Here is a 25,294-nt window from a genome sequence, read left to right on the forward strand (position 1 = left end):
TAGCGAATCATGGCACCTTACGAAGGCTCAGAGCAACCGTATACTGAGCTTCGAAAACAGATGTTTGCGACGAATACTGGGTGTGCGGTGGTATGACTTTAGGAGCAACGAGGAGATAAGAGAACGTACCAAGCAGCCTCTCATCACGCTGAAAGTGAAGAGGCGACGTTGGACCTGGCTTGGCCACGTGCTGCGGATGCCAGAAGAGAACTTTAACCTGGCTTGCCTGTTCTTCAAGCCGACCGGATTCCGGCGTCCTGGAAGGCCGCTAAATACAATCTACAGAGTGTATACGGCGGAGCTACGGGATGCTGGTTTGACCTGGAACGAAGCAAGAAGACTGGCGAGCGACAGGGATTCTTGGAGGCGCCGCGTGGTGTCCATATGCTCCAGTTAAGGGGCGGATATGGGCAAAGAAAGAAGAAGAAGAAGAAGTTTTTTGTACTGAATCCACTTTTTTATATTAAATAATTGTACCGGTTTCGTCCACCTCACAGGGACATTTTCAACTGATATGAAGTAAAATAGACATTTAAAATAACCAAATTAAAAAAAAACAAGATACAAAACATTCACAAATACATTAAGTAGCCTATACAACAATATTGTATACTTAAATTTAGTAATTAAAATGAATAAATTGAATTCCAAACTGGTACAATTATTTAATATAAAAAAGTTGATTCAGTTTTATTAAGGCGAATTCTTTGCCTCAATTTACGATCAAATGTGACTTCAACGCCATCTAAAGGCATCTACAGGCATCTACCATGAATTTCTAAAAATGTATTACTAAAAACTTTCGTCGATCGCAACCAGATGGCAATAAAATATAAAATAAAATATTGTGTGTCGCCACATATTAAAAATCATAAGTTTGATAAAAATGCATTTAAATTTATTATATATTTACTTACCTATGTAAAAATATTTACAATTAATATTTCCCCATAAAATATTTACAATTCTAACATGTCGATTTGATTTAAAGTGTTTATGATTTTTACATTTTGTTTACCGTAGTTATTTTTACAGTGGCAATACAAGGTATCCTGTCCAGCCAATGAACCAGATTTTTTTACGTTGTCAATACGAATTAATATAAATATTTTTCTACAGTAAAATTCATTTATAGTAGTAAATGAACATTTAAGTACAAATGTTTATAAGATTGAGTTTAATCTTGTACAATTGACAATTACATCGAATTTCTAGTATAGGTGGAATAAAAGAATGATATGAAATGAATAGCAAAACAAATGCCATTCGAATTATTATTAAACAAAATAAGGAATATACAGTTGTACTTGGTTATTACTAGGAAGGTTGGACCGGCTGAATTTGCTCGTTATATCAGAGAATAGGTATTTTTATTGTCGGCGAAAACAACAATTAGACACTTAACTAGTGTCATAAACGTAATCTGTCCCCGGCGGCATCCTGTCCGATCGGATTTTATTGCTTAGGGTCGAAATGTCTTTAAACGATCAACACATTACCAGTATTTTAGCTCGGTATATCCGATAAGTATCTCGTTATAACAGTGAATAAAAATGTATGGAGAAAATCATATACAAAATGTCAACGACTGTTTCCTCATTACATCCGAGATCTCGCTATGTCCGAGATTGTAATAACCGAGTTCGACTGTAGTTATAATTATGACAATGTCGATATTATATAGACATCCCAATTCATTTCGTTTCAACCATGTCCGATCCTAATGTACTATATATGCTACCAGGTCACACTGCAGATGAATATTACCTACTCTATAAACTTAGGGAAGGTAAAGAAAACAACTTGTCATAGGAATGGTCAATTTTAATAGAACATTACACAATAAAAACAATACAAAAACATTATAAATAGGATAATTAAATATATTTACACTTAAAATTAGTTAAAATTATGAAATAAAACCCTAAATATCTACTTTAAAATTGCTTTGAACTGCATCCTATACTGTGTGATACAGCTCAAAGCAAAATTTTGTGCACACGTATATATTGCATTTTATGTAAATATACCTGGTGCGGGACTTGCATCCAGGGTATCTGCACACGGATGCTGAATGGTGGCCAACGCTGTCCAAACGTACCTCAGCGATCGGTTGGGGGAAAACCGTTCTCCTGCGAGCTGGTGGCTCTGTGTCTACCTGCGATGTCGACATGTTTCTTGGCCGACCTCGTGCTGGCAGTGTTAAAATGTTGGCTACCCGATCTTCATACCGAATCATAGCTTTCGCTAATCTGATTCAGTACGACAACAGTCCCATAATATCCTTTCGGGGTACATTTTCTAGTTTACAATTCCGCATATACATTAGCCAACAGTTTACTACCGCCAAGTCCACAAAGTGGTTAAAAACCCTCACAGGCCATTTGCATGTCTTCATCGCAGTCCTGTAATAAGCAATTACCCGATCGCAAAGATCAATGCCACCCATCGACATATTGTAGTGCTTTACAATGGCCGGCTGAGTGGCACTGATCTTCCTCATTACTTCCTTCGATCATCGCATGCAGGTACCAACAGGAGTACTGCCGACAGCAGTGTAAAATAATAACACGGATTTATTATCTTTCCACTTGACTACACAGACTTTGTCATCCTACCGAACCTTCTCATCCCAATCTCCCCTCTGCATTGCCTTATCGTTTTTTTAATTTCTTAATCACATCGCCGATTCTATTACTTCTGACAGTTCCAGTTAAGAATATTTTGTCTTGAAGTAACGAATCGGCGAGCTTCAAACTAGTGAAAAACGATCAGTATAGACAATGCAGGAGGATTGGGGAGAGTCCGGCAGAGTAACTTGACCACACTTGCGCCCAGACCGAACTGCTTCATATCTCCATCTGATACCGTTCCCTTCCCTACATATATGTGAAAATCTATCACTAATCCATCTCTGGCTGCGAGAACAAAATTTTTAAGGCCTACAGGATTTGGCTTGTTAAGCACAAATTGCCTGTGTCTACAGCGGCCAGTGAACGGCATCATTTGCTCGTCGATGGAGTTATGAGCAGGTCTGGGCAAAGTATGGCATTTTTTTAGAACCTCACTTAAAAAGGGACTAATCTTCCAAAGTTTATCTGTGCAGCCCATGCGGTCAGCAGTGTTATCTGCAAAATGAAAGTGATTCCGCAGTTCGAAGTACCCGTCTCTGGGCATTGCTTGATTAATGATTGGAATGCTTAGATCATAAACACCAGTACATTCGAGTCTGCGGAAACCTTAATGTACCCATCATAATTTGGATGACGGTGAATACGAATTTCGAATTCGTATTCACCGACCACAAGTCCCTTTTTTGTGCTGAATATAAATTTGTCTGCTCAGCTATTTTTTCGAAGAGAGCGATTTTGAAGTATTCGAAAAAGGAGCTGAGTACATTGTCAGCAACATGCCCTCTCGCCAACAAATCTTCCTCCAATTCCGGACCAGCATTCGGCATACTGAAACAATAGGAAAAAATATTATTACATAATCCATATTTCCTCATTAATTCAAGTATTTAGCAGTAAAAATACAAATAATGATGGGCAATAATATGTTTTGATTGAAGTTTACTATTCAAACCATCAACTCCTCATTCGAGACAATCGCTACATCATGTGTACAAGATGTAATGAATTCTTGTTTTTATGCCAAAGCATGAATGAATCTAATGTATGACTGGATGGTATATAAAACCAATAAATATATTATTAAGAAAATTGTAAACCTACCATTTTGTGAGCCAGGGAAGAACCCTGGATTGTGATGTCGAAGGTTGTAAATGTCGAATGTAAATGTCGTCGCTGTTGTCGGACTCGTAACCGTCGCCGACTTCGCAGTCACTGTCGTCCAATATTTCGTCGAGTTCATCAGTATTAAAAGATTTATCTATATGTAAACAAAAAAACATATCCTCATTATATTCATATACTCGTGTTAAACTTATCACTGTAGATAACGTTTTCAATTTACGATTATGTTGTATTAAAAACACGGACACGTGTTTGAAAGCACATAAAATATTTGATTTTCTACAATCATATTATGCGAATGAAAGAAATTCACTATCTATTAGATAATTTACAAAACGTACAAGATAGGCTCGATGACATTTGTCATAAACATAACCTCAAACTGACGTAAAGTATTTATAATTTTACGAAAACGATGAGTATACGCCTAAAATAATATATATTGATGATAAATGCATGATGGTGATTGAAAATACAGTATATGTAACTCTTTTAAATAATTTTTGAATGTTTGTTTGACAATCAAAACTGCGTGACATAGTTTGTCATTTTGATGTACGATAATAATATTATTTATTATACACTGAAAAGTTTACTTACTTGACAAAAATGTTACTGATGAGAAGTATCTTATCTATGCTGATGAGTCGATTCCTTCCTGTTTTCAAACAATATAATAATGGCAAAAAAATAAAGAAGAATTGTTATAAACCCGATATTCGATGTCTGTGTATTCGATCGAGAGCACGAATGCTACCATATGTTAAAATGCGAGATTTGTTTATTTTGTTGATTATTTTTATCATAAATAATGATAAAAAACAGTTTTAATTTAAGCAAATACTAATTGCAAATAATTCGCAGTTTCAAATTTTGAATATAGGCAGGTTCCTACGTATATTAAGTAAATATTGTAATTTTAATTATAAAGTTATTTTTATTCATATGGCAATTTCGCGTCGAAGTTTTACCACAAACTGATCCTAGCGAAAATGAAGCAGAAAAATGTTATTTTGTCTTGTCTATGTGTGAGTTTCATTTTCAATGTCATGTTGTTGCATGTGTGTGTATTTTGTATATGTGTATTGTTTCGAAATAGTTCCACGGTGGCAGCACCGGACAGCTAAACATCGGTTGAATTTGGGCAATTATTATTGTTTCGATTTCTATCGATTCGTTAATATACAAAAATACAAGATTAAATTCAAATTACTGCCGTAAAAATTAATAAATAATATTTTTAATAGAAACGCTAAGCGTTTATCGCGATAAATTGCGTCTAAGCCGAGGTTTTTCGATTTTAATTGCGTGCTTTCTAACCTCTAAATCGATGTTTTTTAAATTTGAAAAACAAGATATAAGGATATAATAAATTCCAATTTTCGTTTAGCGTTTCCCTGGGTAATAGATTTACGTACATTTTTATCGTAATTTTGATAATAAATCTTATGTCATTCATTCTTACCACCCGATAGAAATGTACCGAATTTGACACGTATTTTTGGTATATAGAACTCCATGATACTTCTTAATTTTTTATTTTATTTTTCTCATTACTTTTGAATATATATTTACCGATTAATAAACTTTTCTAGCTATTTTTCGATAACAACTTTACCTAGAGACATCACCTTAACATTAATAATACTTCCTAATAAAATTTAAATTTTCCTACTTATAGGATGATGTGTTCTGTGACCTACTTTTTAAACTATTTTTCAAATGTAAACAATAATAATATAATAACTGTTTGTTTTATCTTTTTAGAATTTCATCAGCATACGAGGCGATGGAAACGCCACCCCCTCCAGTGATAGGATCTAACACGTCTATCGTGGGAGCATCTCTTCAGGCGAAGAGAGGCGGTAAACCTCAGGCGGCGGGCTCCTCTTCCGGAAAGTCCGATGCCCTCCATAAGGATTTTCAAGACGCTCTAGACATCATATTCCCCTCGGAGAATGTCCAAAAAAATGAGCAAGACAATCGAAATATTCCAAACCAACAGGACAACAATTATATACCGGTGGATGCCAATATGCACATGATGCCGCAGCATATGCCGCCGCCTAATATGATGGGCGGATTCCCGAACGTTCAAGGCCCCATGCCTCCGGGATTTCCCCATCCGTTCATGGCGCCGAATATGATGGATCCTAACATGGGACCGAACATGATGGGTCCCAATATGGGACCGAACATGATGGGTCCCAATATGGATCCGAATATGGGACCGAGCATGATGGGTCACAATATGGACCCTAATATGGGACCCAGAATGATGGGGCCTAATATGGGACATAATATGGAGCCGAACCACATGGGAATGATGCCGCCCGGATCCATGATGGGCTTTAGTAATTACGCCGGAGGGATATATCCGCCCGGTGAAATGTGCGACATGCCCCTGCAATCCGAGAAGTCTCTCAATAATCAACCCGCAAAGATAAAGAAGAAGAAGGCGACTCAAGAAATGGAGGATATGGCTATGCTCGGAATCGATGCAGAAGATGTCGGAGCCAGTGGATTTTAATCAAAATATTTACAATAAATAGTCTTACCGATGAGAGTTATAAAAGAAAATAAAAATGTTGTGTTTTAAGTATTTCAAATAATTTGTATTCCTCGTGGATCGTGAATATTTAACATTTTTATTAGTCATGGGAAAATCTATCACCTTGCTGTGTCAGCATCAGTGAATCAAAATTAATATCTCGCCTTTACTTTTATTGACATATTATTTACAATGTAGTATGTTTGGAGTAGGGATTGCAATACCAAATGAAAATATCAATACCGGTTTTTCGGTATTACTTATTGAATACCGGTATTCGTTAAAACATAAACAGAAGTAAGTACTTCACCCACCTACATTTATTATGTTGACAAATATGTATCTATTGATCATAATATTGTAGAATTAGTGATTTTTACAAATAAATTGATAATTTTGACTAGAACCCTCAAAAAGGTTCAGTAAATGCAAATAAGTGCGGCTGCAAGAAAAGCTTCTTCAATTCAGCGATTGTAGACTTCAATAATTTTATTATAGAATAATTGAACATTTGTCACGGATGTTTTCTATTTCGAAATAATATTATGTTAATTTAACTCTATCGAATTTTGATGGATTTTGTTTTATTATTATTTCACCTCTGTCGTTTCCAGTCAATATATTTGCATTTTAGCAGCACATAACTTATACACTCAATTAAATAGGCAATACAGTACAAACTAATGAAGAAATATTATTAAATTCATCTTCAAAAACGTAAACGAGTGTTACTGAAAATTCCAGTATTTTGGATTTTTAAAACCGGTATATCGGTATACTGGAATACCGGTATTGCAATCCCTAGTTTGGAGTAAGAGAGACGAACGTTAAACGATTTAAATTAATTACATGTACATACTTATTTTGTTAATTCGTGTCATTGCTTTATTTGAACTATTATTTCATAATAATTCAGCTCTGTGGAGGTAAACTGACATACATTTGTAAATATCGGAGACATGGGCGTTTCAAAATGGTATGTCTTCTCTGTAATATTTTTACACAATGCCTTCCGTAAATTATACAGTAAAACCTCGTCAATACGAATTCCTGAAATGTATGGTGGAAAAATATAAAAATTTTGAAATTTTTTGTTTTTGTTGTTTTTCATTAATTTTGTTTCCGATCATAGATGTGGCTACTGAATTTCCGATACAATTCTTACAAATTAAAATCTGTGCCAATACCATTTGTCATTAATTGATAAATTGAAGTTACCAAGTAGCTAGAATTACGAAATTCGAATTAAAGATATATGAAAATAATGTTCAAGGGACTTTTTTTTGCGAAAACTTAGAATTTCGGCGAATTTCGAATTATCAGTGTTCTTACTAACGAGGTTTTACTGTAATATTTTTCAATAGAAAGATCAAATCTTTGATCTTCTTACCATCTTCCAATTTGGTATTTTTAAAAGTCGTTGAATATACAAGTAGATCAGTTCACCTCTCTGGCGTCAGTTTAATAAAAAGCATGTTGCATTTTAATATGTTAATTGTTATAATTAAATTATAGTTATAGCTCACAATTTTTGGTCAAATTCAATTGTCAAAATCTTAAATACAATACATAGGTACATATTTTAGTAGTATATACTGAAAATAAGAAAAACCAACAAAATTGATCTTTAAATTCTAATTGATTTGAGTTTTGTACTAGTTTATTTATATTACGGTAGGTGTATTTAGTGACATTTCTCATTAGCTGATTTTATTAAATTCCCGAGACTTAACCTAGTTCCACTGTCAACGAGTGATAGTATTTTAATGTGCCTACTGAATGAATAACATATATAAGTCATTTACTATGGTGTTTTATACAAACCTAATCCTCATTGTATTAAATTGCTATATAAACAATAATTAACTGTATTCGTTGTCAGTGTGTATTTGCCTTTGGTGAGTACGCATGGTGCCTGAAGATGCCGAAAGTCGAAACCCGGGTCGCAAAAATTGACTCAAATGAAATAGTACAAAAATCAAATCAATTAGAATTTAAATTTAAATTCCATTAAGTACCCTTGGTCGATAGTATTCATTTTTTTTTTAAATTAGTTTATATTTCTTTTATTATCTACCTAATTAAAACAGCTTTTACATATTAATTACAAAAAATCTGTAATATTGTTAGATAGAAATAATATGATGAATCTTTGATAATATTATAAGAAATTTACTTTTTCTACTTTTAGTTATCCTAACCTCACAATGGATTTCTAGGATATTCAAATCGTTTTTTTAAGTGCAAAGAATCTTTAGTTTAGTATTTATACAGCGAATGGGAAATAGTTTTTTGTATTTTTTTTAATTTTTTTTTTAATGAGGATAGAATTGTGTGTAATTAACTATAGATTATTATGTGTCTCATTCCATATCATTTATATTATATTTGTACAACATGTCAAATCTATGTAATACATAATAATTATATGTATTTTTTTTTTAATAAAATACTTCAAACTCTTAATTTTCGGATTAATATTAACATTCAACGTGGTAAAAAATATCTCCTTAGTTACGGAGACATCATTTTTATCTATAAACATAACTGTCTCCACCAAAGATGTAAAATAAACCTTATACTATAAAAGATAGAGCCCAAATGTATGAATTTGAAGCAAATTAAGTATGACATTAGCTACAAGTCAATCTTGCAATTTTTCCAAACAGGAGCCGACATAAAGAGTCCATGTTTGAAAATGTTCTGCAAACCTAAATGGAGTTCTTTTAATACTCTCAGGTTAAGGGGGAGAGGCATAGAAATTCATTATCAAATTAATGCTTTAAACATATTTCAATCGATCAATACCTATCTAAATATAAAGGGATAAATAAAATATATTTTTTTATTTCAAAGAGAAAGCGACAAATAAGAAAAAACGGCTAAAAATAAGGGTTTTACTACTACTGTACCACAACATTATTTAGGCGACAACAGGAAGTCGCTCTTGTCGCGTATAGAATATTTCTCAGTGCAAACAAATCCTGCGAAAAAAATGTCTAAACGTAAGTATGTCCGAAATTACGGTGGCCAGACAGTTTTTTAAGTCACTGTCCTGATGAAGGTTGTCAGGACACTTTAGTGTTTTTATAATTCATACTAATTTAAAATGCTGGAAAGAAAGTGTACCTCCATATTTACACAAAAGAATTTGAAGATAATTGGCATTTTATGACTCGTTCCTCATTAATATTTGCCATCGTTGTCGTAATCGTTGAGCTGTTAAAACCTCTAATGTGACAGAACTGATAATTTATAAGAGACAAAACCTGCTTTACAGTAAGAATTCTCTGAATAATTCGAACTATCAAAAAATAATAGGTAGCGGGGAAGCATGCCATCACTGAACGTTTGCTAGCTCTGATGTGATGACTACGTACATTGAAGGTAATATGGTCTTATTAAAAAGATACAATGTGTTATATTGGAAATTTCTATAATTATTAACATTGTAATTTTGGTCGTGTGTATGGCATGAATATGTTAATCAAGTCTAAAAATATCAATTCTCAGGTCAGTTATTTGAACATTTCGCGTTCTGTGGTAAATCAGATTATACAGTCGAACTTGGTTATTATGATCACGGAAATAGCGAGATCTCGGATGTAAAGAGGAAACATTCGTTGACATTTTAGTTTATGATTTTCTCCATACATTTATTTACTTTTATAACGAGCTACTTCTCGGGTGTACCGAGCAAACCGGGCAGTTAAGTAGACTAGACCGATGCCGCCGGGATCGGATTACATTTATGACACTAGTACCTAATTGGTGTTTTCGTTGACAACGTTGAAAAAGTATCCACGCTTGTGGTTGGAATTGCATCTAAACAATCCAAGCTTTGTGAAGTCAGTAGGTATATACCAGCTCCGGCGGCTCAGCACTTCAAACATTCCTGATTTTTCACAGAAAACCAACCTCACAAATAGCCAATCTGAGAATTGATGTTTTTAGACTTGTCAACATATTCACACCATACACGGATATATAGAATATTGAGTTTTATCTATGTTATCTAATTTAAATGAACAATTAATATTAAAATATTAAAGATTGTGATATTGGAGATTTAACAGTTCAATGAAGATAATAATGCTGTCTATTATAGAATATGAAAATATATTTCTACCGAAAATGTCCCATATTTGCATTTACTAAATCTGGCCACCCTAATCATAATGTTAAAATTAATCTCATAGGATATTATATACCTATGTTCCGTCAATCAAAAATAAGTAATGAGTAGAAATTGGTAAGTAGCTATACAGTATAACCTCGTTTTTACGTGCCCGGAATTCACATTTTCCCGGCAATTGCGTGTAATTTTTTCAGTCCCGATGAATTTCAGTACATTTAATACCCGCATTTACGTTTTTCTTTCCCGCGATTTACGTCGGAAATATTCAAAATATGCGAGTTACGCGTGGGTCGTGACATTCGAACGGCGTAAGGTGTTTGGAGGGAAAACTCTGTGTCTTTAGAACGGTGCACGGTGATTGGTCGGCGAGCGACGCTGTGATTGGCCGGGTTTGGAGGTTCATCGAGGGCTTAAAAACCTACTTTACAAGCTTAAATGTTCTTTTTTTCAATACCTCCCTTTTACATTTTCCCTCCAATTAGGTTTTTTTTTTCAGTCCCTTAAAAAACGTAAAATAGGGGTTATACTGTATTATGTTTATGTAAAAAATCATGATCATCCAATATGGTTGATAAAACTATTTCATCATTTGCAATGGGGGCCACAAAAAGTTATTTGTTTACCTAAGAATAATATTGGCTGTTGGTATTAAAAGATAGGTAAGTAATAAAAGATCACAGCAGGCGAATAATGCTTACTTCTTTCTTCTTCTTTGGCCATATCCGCCCCTTAACTGGAGCATATGGACACCACGCGGCGCCTCCAAGAATCCCTGTCGCTCGCCAGTCTTCTTGCTTCATTCAAGTTCTAGCCGTCATACCCCACCGCACACCCAGTACTGATTATATTATTTTCAACAGTTTCATTCTTTGTCGCGTAAACAAAACGTGTATTCAATATTTGAGGATAGTCGGCACGCTGTGTCCTTTGAGTTTTATGACCTTTAGGCCCTAAAGCAGGGGGGGGCAAACTGCGGGCCGCATGTGGCCCGCCGGGTATTTTTTTGCGGCCCACCATCATTAATTGTACTTCTTATTACGAATAAATTTTTTATATATTTTTTAAAAAATATTGACAATAGATTAAAATTTGAAGAATTTGTTGTTTCGTAAATGTATTATCACAGTACGTCTTCCTTGCGTCTCGTCTCATACTATGTAACCACTATTTTCTACGTTGAACATCGATTTCAATAGATATTGATAGTGTGCCGACAGAGCTACAACTTGAGATTATTGATCTGCGGTGTGACACTAATTTAAGAGAATTGCATCTTCGTGAAGAAATCTCCAAATTTTACAATGCCCTTAATTCAGACAAATTGGACCAACTTGAAGATTATGCAAGAAAAATGTTCGTTATTTTTGGATCAACCTATATGTGAACAATCATTTTTGATCATGAACCTCAATAAAAATTCTTTATGTTCAAATATCTCCGATGCCCATTTACAAGCAGTTTTGAGAATATCAACTACAAAATTAACACCTGAAAAAAAATGTTCATTTTTCTCATTATTTTTTTGTAATGTTTATTTTTCGTGATAATAAATAGTGTATATCTAAAAATGGTATTTTACTTGTTCTTGAATTTGGCCCTCCATCCAAAAAGTTTGCCCCCCCCTGCCCTAAAGTAATAAAGTGAACTCTGCTTCTAAACCTTGGTCCATGGCGTTGGCTTTCACATACATCTGTCATTAATCTGTTCTTTGGTTACTACACTAAAATAAACTACAGCAATTTGTCACGTAAACAAAACGTGTATTCAATATTTGAGGACAGTCGGCGCGCTTTGTCCTTTGAGTTTTATGACCTTTAGGCCCTAAAGTAATAAAGCAAACTCTGCTTCTCAAATCAAATTTATTTATTTTTACATATAATGAACATAACAAATTATAAATTCAAAGCGTTCACGACATGACATAAAATAAGTGTTAACAATTTTTAAAATAAAAATACAGAGAAATGTGGGTTAATAATACAATAAGTAATAAAATAAGAAAAGAAATAAAATAAAAAAATAAAAGTAGATGGAAGCACACAGAGTGAACTTTGATAGACCCTATCTTAAAAACTTATAAAACAACGTCCACCTAAATTCACCTCACATAAGTGGAATATATCAATATCCGAAGCAATTTCATTAAACATGGTTATTGCCATTACTAATGGCAGGGTAGTTCTGCACCTCGGGAGAACAAACAACGGATGCCCTCGATTCCTAAGGTAATTATCAGAGACACACAAGCCAACACCACCAAAAATGGCAGACTTCACATTTACGCCGCGTATAAGTCTGAAAAAATATGTAAGTAGCTAAATAAAGATCCCTTTTAAATTTTAAGCTACAGTATGTAAGCATACCTAAAAACCGTGGCGCACTCAGGATTTAATATTGGGGGGGCCCAAGGAGGAGAATATAAATTAGTCCCATAGGCTCTTTTCCTTCTTCATATAATTATTTTTACATATTTTCACAATACACGGCGGTATATTTTTACAGTTTCTCCTAGTTTTTACTAAATTGGAGGCATAGTGGCGGTAACCGCTGAGCGTGTCATCAGCGACTGGCGGATTGGAAGTGACTAAGTGCTCGGCCGTAGTGATTTGGCGGGCGCGGCGCAGCGGCGTCTTGCGAAACTCAAACGTATAACCGTGTATACATACTATGCCCCAAAAAGACACTCTCTACGAACATTTTACACACGGTTATATGTTTGAGTTTCGCAAGACGCCGCCGCGCCGCCCTCGCGCGACCACTACGTTCTTGCACTAACAGCGACCATGCTGGACATGTGCGCCTAGTATGCTAAAACATTACTCAAATAATATCGGCTGTGCTACCTCTACTCGCCTAGAGAACTACAATATTTATTTATACCGAATTCCACTGAAAAAAAAATCTTCTTTTGATTTACACCACCACCGACTGTAGTGGGTGTAATCGTTCTTTTTGCGGAATGTTTATCGTCGATTTTTGGTAAGTATTTTTATTGAGGTTCCAAAATATGAATTGAAAATGGACAAAAAAAGTATTATTGCACACAAACCAACACAACACAGCCTAATTTCTCGTTTATCGGTCCTTTGTCTATTGCACTCGGTGTACCTACACCATGACCCCCACATCCTGAAACGGGCCCTCAGGCTAGGATATTTGGCGTGCCCCCTACCTACCGCTGAAACACTACATTAACGTTTTTCAAATTGTGTTTAATTTTTTATTTTATTTTTATTATAATGAACATAACAAATTATAAATTCAAAGCGTTCACGACATGACATAAAATAAGTGTTAATAATTAAAAAAAATAAAAATGAGTTAATAATACAATAAGTAATAAAATAAGAAAAGAAATAAAATTAAATAAAATAACAAAAATAAAAGTATATGGAAGCACACAGAGTGAACTTTGATAGACCCTATATGAAAAACTTATAAAACAACGTCCACCCAAATTCACCCTCACGTAAGTGGAATATATCAATATCCGTAGCGATTTCATTAAATATGGTTATTGCCCTCCCAATTAGCATTACTAATGGCAGGTTAGTTCTGCACCTTGGGAGAACAAACAAGGGATGCCCTCGATTCCTAAGGTAGTTATCAGAGACACACAAGCCAACACCACCAAGAATGGCAGAGAACACATTTACGCCGCGTATAAGTCTGAAAAAATATGTAGCTAAATAAAGATCCCTTCTAAATTGTAAGCTACAGTATGTCAGTATAGGCTAAGAGAAAATCAGTCGGATAGAGATACGGATAATAGGTATCCATACAGCCGAAAGTAAAGGAGTCTCAAAAATTTCTTTTGGACTCTCCACCATAAGGCCGTACTTCAACTGATGCAGGGTCCAAATGATAGACCCACTCTCGAGTCTGCTTCTAACTAAGGAGTTATGAAGAATTTTTAGTACTGAATATTAGAAAAACATTAGTCGTGAGCAGCGCTCGAAATGGAAAAGTTTTCGAACCGGAGCGCTCGACAATTTTCTGAAGATATTAACATAGTTATAAATTTTTATGTGTAAAATTTTTAAAATTTTATAAAAATAAGTGTTAGTTTTTTTGTTATGTGACTTATCTAGCTCAGACGGTCAAATTATTTTCTCCACGAGACGGAGCGATAATTTTATCTATTTTACGCACCGGAATGGCGCTCCGGTGCGTTCCGGTCCATTTCGAGCCCTGCTCGTGAGGCTTTAGTAAACGATAAAACATGGCATTTATCAATATAGAAGTCCAGTTTGTTACGCCTGCCCCAATCTAATATATTATTATCTATATATCAAGTTGGAGTTGACGACAATCGTCCAAGGTGACAGCTTCCATGAATGAAGAGTTTCAAGTCATCAGCAAACAACAAAAACATAGCATTTTTAATAAAATTACCAATGCTATATAGGTACCTATGTCATTTGTAAAAATCGTGAACAGCAATGGCCCCAAGTTTGAGCCCTGAAACCAGCGCTCGGAATGGAGCAGAACGCCCCGGAGCGCCGTTCCGGTTCATGAATTCCTCGACAATTCCGTTCCGTCTCGTGGAATCCTCGAATCTACCGTTCCTTCTCGTGGAATCCTGATAGCGAGATGTCTTGTAAAATTCTCGAGCCTCATCAGAATATTTAATATGGCGTTCCGGTTCAGAATGTGTTGAAATCAGCGCTCGGAATGGAGCGGAACGCCCCGGAGCGCCGTTCCGGTTCGTGAATTCCTTGACAATTCCGTTCCGTCTCGTGGAATCCTCGAATCTACCGTTCCTTCTCGTGGAATCCTGATAGCGAGATGTCTCGTAAAATTCTTGAGCCTCATCTGAATATTCAATATGGCGTTCCGGTTCAGATTGTGTTGAAATTGAAGAATATGAATCGGTTTATAAATATATTTAAAAAAAAAATCTTTTTATTAAACAATGATTTTACTTGTTGACTACCCCTGATTTTTAATAATTCGTACATGTCGATACAAATGGGTGCCACAGTCAGCCAAATTTTTTCTTAGAAATGCATCTAGGTATATTTTTTCCTAACAATGCATTTCTAGACAACCCATGCCTGATAATAAAAAATACAGTTTTTATTGAAGAAAGCACCCTTACATGACTGTATTGCTCTCTTCCATTTTCTTTAAGACAATGTGAGATAATAGTATATTATTCTATTCTTTAGCTATTCAACAAGTTTTTTTTGCTTGCAGACAAAATCACAAAATACATCATTTATTTAGGGTAGGTACCTACTACCGATATCGATAATAACGTTAAATTATTACGTACCTTTTTTTGATTTTCAATTAAAAACATGAAATATCTACATAGGTATTGTGAAAAATAATTCATTTGTTAATTAATGTTTTATGAATAAATAAACTACCTCTGTGTAGGTATCTACCAAGGCTTGGATTTTCGACACTTTGGTATGAACCACAGGGCTTAGTTGACTCGGGTAAGAGTGTAAATCGCGGGTTCCCAAACAGTTATGATTTTGAGTACATTAAATTTGTGATCAATACGGGAGTGGAAGTCACAATATTTTATGGAATGAAACGGGAGAGAAATGAATGGGAGAAACAAAACCATAACTGTCCGATTGACGATTGCGTAAAATATAGGATATAGGATAGCTAACTTTAGGTACTAGGTAGGCTTAACGCATTCATAGTTTTGACAATACATCATAAGACAACCGAGGCCGTTCATTAGTCGACCTGTTGATATTAGATGGTATGCAACCAACGAGGTGTCTTCCCATCGGTATGGAGCGATATACATTCGAGGAGGTTTAATATCGCTATTGTGCAAGTAAATCAGTGGTCTCTGTACAATTTTTGCGTGTATGGGCATCTTCATCAGGGGCAACGAACAAATTTAAACGTTCATAGTATTACCCATATCATGCTGGGCTAGGTACATATTCTTATTTTTTTATTTCGGTTTTAGTTCGGCAGAAATAATTTGCAGTGAAAAAATACTCGTAGGTAGGTTCCTACCTAAACTCTTTACCTATCCTTCATGTTATACAGAAAATAAAGCTGATGGAAAAAATATATTGTTGAGGACATTAAAATAACCATAGTAATACGGTCCTTTGAAATAAATCAATATAGGTAGGTACCTACTTAGTTCATATTTTTTGTTTCACAAAACTTCTACGTAGCAAGCAAAGCTGTTTACTATTCAATAATAATACAATGAATCCTACCTAAATTGTGCATTGAAAAAAATATTGTCGGTGAAGATTTATTGCTTTCAAATCCACAGAGTAACAAAGAGATTTTTTTCTCTCAAAAAAGGTTTTATAAACAATAACTAATAGCACATGTAATTTTTGATTTGAGGGCTTTGAAAGAATAAATTTTCTTACAAAATATTAGTTTAAACAGCAATCCTCGACCAGCAAGAGGTCGTGGTCGTTTATTACGTTTATCATCGTAGTATTTATTTATAAAACCATAATAATTATAAAAAAGTACATACCCACCTAAATCAAGTAGGTACTATAATAATTATTGTGTCTTGATTGTGAGGTTTTGTTGGTGTTTTGAATTATTGTTTGTCTTGTGATTGGAGAAACTTGTCGCATACTATGCAAACCACAAACATAGTGGTACTATGATAGTACTAAAGATTTGTATATAGGTACCTACTGTACAATAATAGCAGAGTACAAATGAGTAAAAATAACAAAACTGTGTAGGTATTGCCAAGTGGTAACGACGAAATCTTAGAACAATGTATTTTGAGTTGTTTCCCTATAGAAGTTGGGTACCGAATAGGACCTTACACTCCGGTGACTTGGGTAAGTGTCTAAACTCTTATACCTAGTAACATAAAAAGCGAATAAATATTATGTATTAGTTATTAATTTCATATACCTATTATCGCAAAGGTCCTTTTTGTTATATATTCATAGAACAGATTCCTTATTACAGAGGTATTTGAGTCATCGTAGGGAGATTTAAAATACTGTAGAAAAATTGACGCGGCATTTTGTTTAGGAACATCACTGTGTGACGTGTTTCTTCTCACCCTCATATGCACACATATATTATATAATACATAACATATAGATTGCATTGAGCAAATAATAAACTGCGAAAACTCATGCGATAGATGTTGACGAAATAAAAGAGGTAGCATACATTTAAATAAAATCATAGAGGAATCCAATGGGAATTTACTTACATAATAATTAATAGTTTCAACAACATCAGAAACCCATTAGAATAAAATTATCCCACATGCCCACATAGTGTAAATATTTGAATATTTTTTTCTAATATCTACAAGTCTGGGGTTGTTTAAAATTATGCATATTTAATGATGAATGCTAAATTCGTAAAAATTGTGTATTCATTAAGTACTTAATTTTATTAAATTAATTTATTATGAACCATACTCCTGCTTTTTCGTACATGATGGATTTTGATGTGATTAAAAAATAGTTTAATCAAAATATTTCCAATTTAGGTACTAGCTTTAAATAAAGTAGCATGTAACTTGGTTTAACCAATGTACTTATCTTCTGTTTGAGACTTTCACGGTTGTTTGTCATCGTAATTGATTTTTGGGTTTTCACCGTGTGTAATTCTTCATTCTTTGCTCGACGTTTCGGGCTTGTTGCAGAGGCCATTATCAAGAGATATTATATGATATCGAGGAAAGAAGGAAGAAGTACACGTGGTGAAAACCCAAAAATCAATCACGATAAGGTATCTTCACTCATGTTTCCATTTACACTTAGTTACATGTTTTTATTCAAACTACTGACGAAACAAATGGACAATAATTGTATTGGTTAGTCCATTATTTCATATATTTTTATGTTCCCTACTCCAATAAGATTCATATACTTACATTTAGGTGTACATATTTGTATAATTATTATTATTATTATGAATGATGTATTTTTTAGTAAACTTATATTATGATATATTTTTTATGTTACAAACAACTGATTCGGGTGAAGGTAATGATGAAAATGTTTTATAAAGTACATTATGTAAAACTAAGATATTTTTTTTATATTATAGATATTATATCTAATACTGCACATTTTTGAAAAATTATTGAGCGTTCCTGTTCGTCAAATTTTCCATTTCGAGCACTGCTTTCGACAGATAACCGACTACCCCTTCCGTAGGTCTTCGGTTAACAGTTAGGATTCAAGCTGAAGACCTCTATTCTTGCGAATAGTCCCACAGACTAATGTTTTTCACCAGCAGCTCCTCAGCCAACCCGACGCTATTATAATAATTATCCATATAGCAGTGGTATCCTTGGCCGACGTAATTACGCAAGAGCGTATTTACAGTGTGTCCCAACGGACTTGGCTTCACATAGCATGAGGACCAGTATGCCGTATTTATGAATTTTGTCAGGGTTGTACGTTCGGATGTTCAGTAACCCCCGCCAAGATACCACTGCTTCATCGAGAGAGAGTTCCTGCTGTGTCCAGTTTATACTGTATCGCATTTGTAGATCTATCTTTTTCAGGTTATCGTGAATCTGCAGCGAGATAAAAATTATTTACAGTAACAATCGTAAAAAAACAATTAACTATTTACTGTTATCAAAATGCGTGGAATCGATTATATATCGGTCTGTTATATTATAGTACGGTTTGCAGGTCGATACCTCGGTCAGACTCGAGTGACAAGAAGTGCAACTACGTGTATTACGACCCCAAGATGCACTGGTCTCAGTGGCGCACCCAGAGGGGGGGGGGCAAGGTGCCCTAGCACATTCAAATTCGGCGAAAAGAACGACTACACCCACCACCACATGGCCCATGGCTGACATGGCCACCATGGGCTGACAGGGCTACAGCCTGGGGGCCCGGGCTTAAGAGGGTCCGGCATGGCGGCTCATTCAATTGTGAGATAAACACACACAAGAAATTTGTTATATCATAAAAAAATCGCATGTGGCGTTATACTACTTCATCAAAATTAACATAAAAAATATGTAGTATGATGAAAATATAATATACGTAACTACCTACATGATAATTCACGTGTATCATTTTATATTACAATTATTTTTAGTGTTTCTAGAAAAATAAAAATGGTTATTTTATCCAATATCAAAGTAGCTATCACAAGAGGGGGTCGCGACCAGTGGTTCATAGTATGATAACGATCGATAATATGATATGAGGTCCGACAAATCAATAATTCAAGGGGATTATTTAAAAATATAGATAAATCCACGGAATACCATTTGGGAACACTACTGTAGAACATCACATTGCCTTTAACCCTGGTGATAGGTAAGGGGCCCGCCAAACATCCTGGCCTAAGAGCCCGATTCATGATGTGGGGGCCATGCCCACCACAGTCAGTGGTGGTGTAAATTAAAAAAACATATTTTTCGGTCGAATTCGGCATAAATATTGTAGCTCTAGACCAGTGGTTCTTAACCAGTGCACCGCTGGCTTGTTGCAAGTGCACCGCGCAAAGTGAAAACCGAAAAAGTCCTTCGTGAAATTATGAAAGCCGACGAAAGATCTAATGTGATTTCGATGTTGCCAAATTGATCGCACGCATTTTCCGTTGGCCTCACAGGTTTTCGTTTCATAAATGAAAACAAAATTGTGAATGCTCCAAAGAACTCACCGAGCGTACGACATGACAAGATGTTTTTGATTCTATTTCTTCATATTATTTAGAACAATTTAAAATATCATGGAGGAATATGTATGGATGGTGCTCCGTTATTCCTAAGCTCATTTATTTTAGAGGATGTTTTACCCTCGCAAAAACAAGAAACCCTAATATTATATCTACGCACTGTTTTTTTAACACAGGGAATCTATAGTTTCGAAAACATTATTGCAGCACTAAAACAATTTCATCAAATCCAGACCTTTAAAAACAGGCATTTTTAAAAAACTTTGCATTTCTGTGGAAGCTAAGTACCAATGTTTGCTTTTTCACACTGAAGTGAGATGGTTATCTAGGGGTTAAATTTTATGCCAATTCATAGAACTTAAGAATGAATTGTTAATCTTTTTCCCAAAATTAAGGATGGATAACAAAGTATGGATGATTTTGTAAAACGTCTTCAGAATGATGATGATTGGTGTGCTAAAATGGCATATTTAACAGATACTTTTAATTAAGTACTTAAATAACATTAACATAAGCATTCAAGGGAAAAAAATGATTTTGGTGCACCGCTTTTTTTTCTTATGGTCAAAAGTGCACCGTGACTTCGAATAGGTTAAGAACCACTGCTCTAGACCAAGCGGGTAGCACAGCTGATATTATTTGAGTAATGGTTTAGCATGCTAGGCACACATGTCCAGCATGGTTGCTGTTAGTCACTTCCAATCCGCCAGTCGCTGATGACACGCTCAACGGTTACCGCCACTATGCCTCCAATTTAATAAAAATGTTTTTCAATCCTTGCCGACGAAACTTGTGACATTTCGAAAACGCAACAATTTTCCTTGTGTAACGTAAACGATGAAAATAACAACAAAGTTCCTGTAACAAGCACCACAGGAGAAAGCTTATCTGACAAAATATTGGAAAGTTTCCATAATTATGGAATCGATTTGTCATATTTACATGGATAAGGTTACGACGGTGCCATACTAATGAGCGGGAAGTTTAATGGAGTCCAATCTCATATATCCGCCATATATCCATAAGTTTTATATGTTCATTGTGCATCACACAGTTTGAATTTGACAATTGCGATGAAGCGTGTGAACTACATCGAAACAAACATTGAGGTGGAATGTTCCAGCTGATTCAGTAGAAGAGTATTTCAGAAGAACTATCTTTGTTCCATTTATTGACCAAATATTAAATCAGCTCAATGAATGTTTCATGCGACACCGCGAAGTACTGAAGTAGTTCATAACTCTTCTACCAAACGGAAAAGATGCTCCAACCGAAAGTGCATTGCAAGAATTTCGTGAGCTGTGCGAATTTTATGACCGTGATATGCCTTATACAAATCTTGCAATTTTAAATGCCGAATTGAAAATAATATGGTAAGTACCTATAATAAGTTCGATAAATCAAATGCAGTCACTCCATGCAGAAATGCTGTTGATGCCATATCAAAATGCGACAAAACGATTTACCCCAACATCTTTTAAAATATGTGAAACACTTCCCGTCACAACATGCGTCAGTGAAAGATCATTTTTAACCTTACGCCTTTTAAAAACATACGTAAAACAAACATTATATAAGGTGTACATGGTGACATACCATGACGTAGTCAAGATTAAATGGACTGGCCTTACTTTATATACACAGAGATATTAAAACACATTGACTGACTAGATAAAAACTTTTTAATTACCACATTTAAATAACATGCTAATTATATCGAATGACCACATTAATCGTTACGCGATGGGCGCGTCTTTAGCGTCCAATGTATTAAAGTAACCACCGGCCGAAGTAATTCAAGAGCTTTGTAAAAAGAAAGGAAAACTTGATTTTGTTCTGTAAATAAAATTTTCAAATCCTACTAAATGGTTTTTTTTTCATTTGCATGAAAATTATATTTAACCCGCCTACTTGGCCCCCCAATAATAAATCCTGGGTGCGCCACTGACTGGTGCCGTCTCTGCAATAAATTTTCCAGCTCTGCTAAAGAGTATTTGACCCATATGCATACACCACACCATCTCAAGTAAGAGATTTGTCTTCAAGTCTTGCGCTTAACATTTCTTCACTATGCTGCAGTGCCACAAGCTTATCCTTAGGCATAAAGCCCACCAAGACGGACACGCGGGCGCAGTCGGCGTAAGAAGCGTATATTCATAACCATAATCACACGCTTCTTGCCGCGCATTACCCTTCACCTATGTAATAAGGGGCCCAAGAAGCACAAAATAATTATTATTACAGCGCCTCTCATAACAAAGCAATAAAAATATTATATTATTTCTCGGGGCTTGTAATTAAATATCGGACACGCAATAACTAAACAAAGCGTACACTGTTCTTAATAATGGCTTCTCGCCCGTCTTATCGACGACGCTTCGAGCAGCGTGATTTTGCTTGCTGTGTTCAATGAATGGACTCCGTTGTATTTTCGTTAAATCGTATCGCTGAGAAGCGAAAAACGGTGACTCATGCGGCAGGCGGGGCACAAGGCATCGTCAAATCCAGTGTGCGCTGGCATATTTGATTACGTTGTATTTACGATGATTTACGCGCCACTTGTAGAAATTTTGCGCGAGCGCCGCACTCGCTGCATCAATGGATAAGTCATAGTTGCGTTACTGAACAAAATCTGACAGTATGTCGCTCTTGGATTATATTGTCCAAAGCGACAATATGTGAAATGTTCAGGAGACGAAAAACAAAGTTCATTACCTTATATTTCAATGCTAGAAGATCTTTCAATTATTTTTTTTTACATAGTGAGAGATACATTATATTAGAACGAGCGACGGCTTATCTAATACCATGCAAGTGCTACTACCAATGACATTAATATGGACGAAGCATCTGGAAATTAAAATGACACTCACTTTGTGTCGGGTCTGCCGGATGGCGAAATTCATATTTTAATATCGGTATCCTACGCTCAAATGAACATTCTGCTTGCAAGCGGTCTGGCGACACCGCTGGGTCTGCCCATACAATCTACAACGTCTAATCTCCGAGAAGTCGTAAGTAACCTAGAATCTGTTTCTAACGCAATGAGTAATGGCACTAATACGCCATTACAATAAAGGTTATATTACTATAAATTCTCGAAGCTTGTATCGCATAATGGAAATGGATACGTCATATGGTCACGTGACGTCTACCTATACATCTGTGAATGACTTTCATGCACAATTTCTCGTGCGCGCCGATATGAAGTGAGTCGTCCATTTACGAGAGTCCACGAGCGACGGCTCATCTAATACCATGCAAGTGCTACTACGCACTGCCTGAATTTTGTTAGTTCAACTTTTCATTATTATTCATATGTGTATCACTCACTTCGCGAAGTAGAACATGTAGCACTAATGAACAATACTCCTTTCATGCACGCAAAGCGATGGCGATCTATATTCATATTTCATTGTACAGATTGTGTATCAAGATTTGAGGCTATATTTATGAGTAAAATTATATATCAATAAATAAATAAATTTTGTGAATGTTGAGTTGGTAAATACTGAATTCAAAAAATATATTAAAATTTGATATTTTATTAATCATGGCCACTTCTGAATCGATTGTAACTGCTGCATGGCAAAGATGAGTTTTGGTCCAATACAATAAATTACATTACAATTATCATGTGCTATATGAGACACAGATGAATCGCGTACGTTTTCATCAACCGAATCCACTGTAATATTAATAGACTCAGGTAACGGATTATTTTGTTTTGTTACGTCAAAGAAGTATAACTTCTAACGCGCGTACATAAGTACACACACCGATTTTTTTTAATGTTTTGGGTTTTGGTAATGAATTTCAATATTCTCATTATCGCTTACTCTTCAATCCTGTGTGGATCTCGGCACCCTCCAGGATATCTCGCCATGCCTGGCCATTGTGAACTCTCTTACTATCGTAAGTTCTCCGGTTTTGAAGACTCAGCGTGCCTCTACTCGTTGGACGTGGACGACACGGCTGCCGTGTCCCCCGTTAAACGGCCATTAGATGTAATTAGCATTTTATTTAAATGTGGTAATTAAAATTTTATGAAAAGGTACGCAGTGATTGTGTTAATACAGTCGAGCCATCTCAACTTTGGTCATTCAATTTTTCTTCTTCTCTCCGGGTTTGTTGTCAGTATTTTTGAGCACTGCATTATTTTCTCCATGCTTGCAACATGATCCACCCGTCGTAAGCATCCCACCTTTACAAGTTATATTATTCTTGGCTCCGCAAACATGTGATAGAGCTCAGTGTCGTACCTTGTTTATCAGATGCAATTTTTTTATGGCTCCGAACAATTGGTCTGATGTGTCTTGTATACCTAACCTAACTTTTAATCCTCTTAATTAATTTCCAGAACTGCAGCGGTCTACATGGAAGCTCCTTGGCACAAAGATCCTAATGTAAATGAAGGCATCCCCAACCAACCTGGTGCTCCTACGAAAATGACGCCGATCAAAGGTACATGTATAATACCCCAATGTCTTTTAAGTAAATCAATGTACATCTCGCTTGCGACACCAACAAACATGTGTCACTGCTTGCTTTATAATAGTTAACTTTGCAAAGGTATGGCATATTTTTGACTTGGATGGCAGCTATGCCGCTAAAAATGGGACTGCAGATTATTAGATCTCCTGGTTTTAGCATGTAGTTTAAGTTGTAGTGTTCTCATCACGGGTGCTGTTGTGTCAATGACAGACTGCCGCCATATGAATGAATGTCTATCAAGCTGAGATCTAGATGCGAATTTGCAATACATGACAACATAATTCTGTGGTCTATAAATGGTGTAATTGAAGTAATGATGCTTAGTTTTATGGCGATATTACATATTATTACAAATTGAATTAAGTAATAGGCATTTCCATTGTAGGTATCAAGTTATAGCAAACTTTGTAAGTCAATGACTGCGACAATAATCTTTGTATATCTGTTCTCACTTATTACATAATAAGTATTAATGAGTATTAATTATTTGATAATGCGATTTCGCAAAGAGTCATTTTTCCATGAATTGTTTACCAGGGCATGAACTCTGCATCGGTCATGCAGTAAACAATGACATGCATCTCCAGGTCCTTCGCCCCAAGCTAGCATAGCATTTCCTTTGTCTCAAATCACTATAAAAACCAAGGGAGCGAGAGACCTAGTAACACAAGTAATCAAGTCATTCTAACATTCAGTCGAGTCCACGGTCTAACGATTAATAAT

At 35.4% G+C, this 25,294-nt stretch overlaps 1 protein-coding gene across 3 annotated transcripts in view; it reads left to right on the top strand.

Annotated features, from left to right (window-relative positions):
• LOC147070929 (uncharacterized) overlaps positions 1-7,384 on the top strand; it is a 43,874-nt gene extending 36,490 nt beyond the window's left edge. For all 3 annotated transcript variants that reach the window (XM_085949024.1, XM_085949022.1, XM_085949023.1), the window contains one exon: positions 5,523-7,384. In XM_085949024.1, the coding sequence (XP_085805150.1) occupies positions 5,523-6,285 (763 nt within the window). In that variant the 3' untranslated portion in view covers positions 6,286-7,384. The remainder of the gene's footprint in view (positions 1-5,522) is intronic.
• Positions 7,385-25,294: the final 17,910 nt, after the last annotated feature.

Source organism: Rhyacophila brunnea, unplaced genomic scaffold, assembly GCF_057557595.1.
Source record: "Rhyacophila brunnea isolate RB1 unplaced genomic scaffold, BYU_Rbru_1.0 scaffold_21, whole genome shotgun sequence".
Lineage (NCBI taxonomy): Eukaryota > Metazoa > Arthropoda > Insecta > Trichoptera > Rhyacophilidae > Rhyacophila > Rhyacophila brunnea.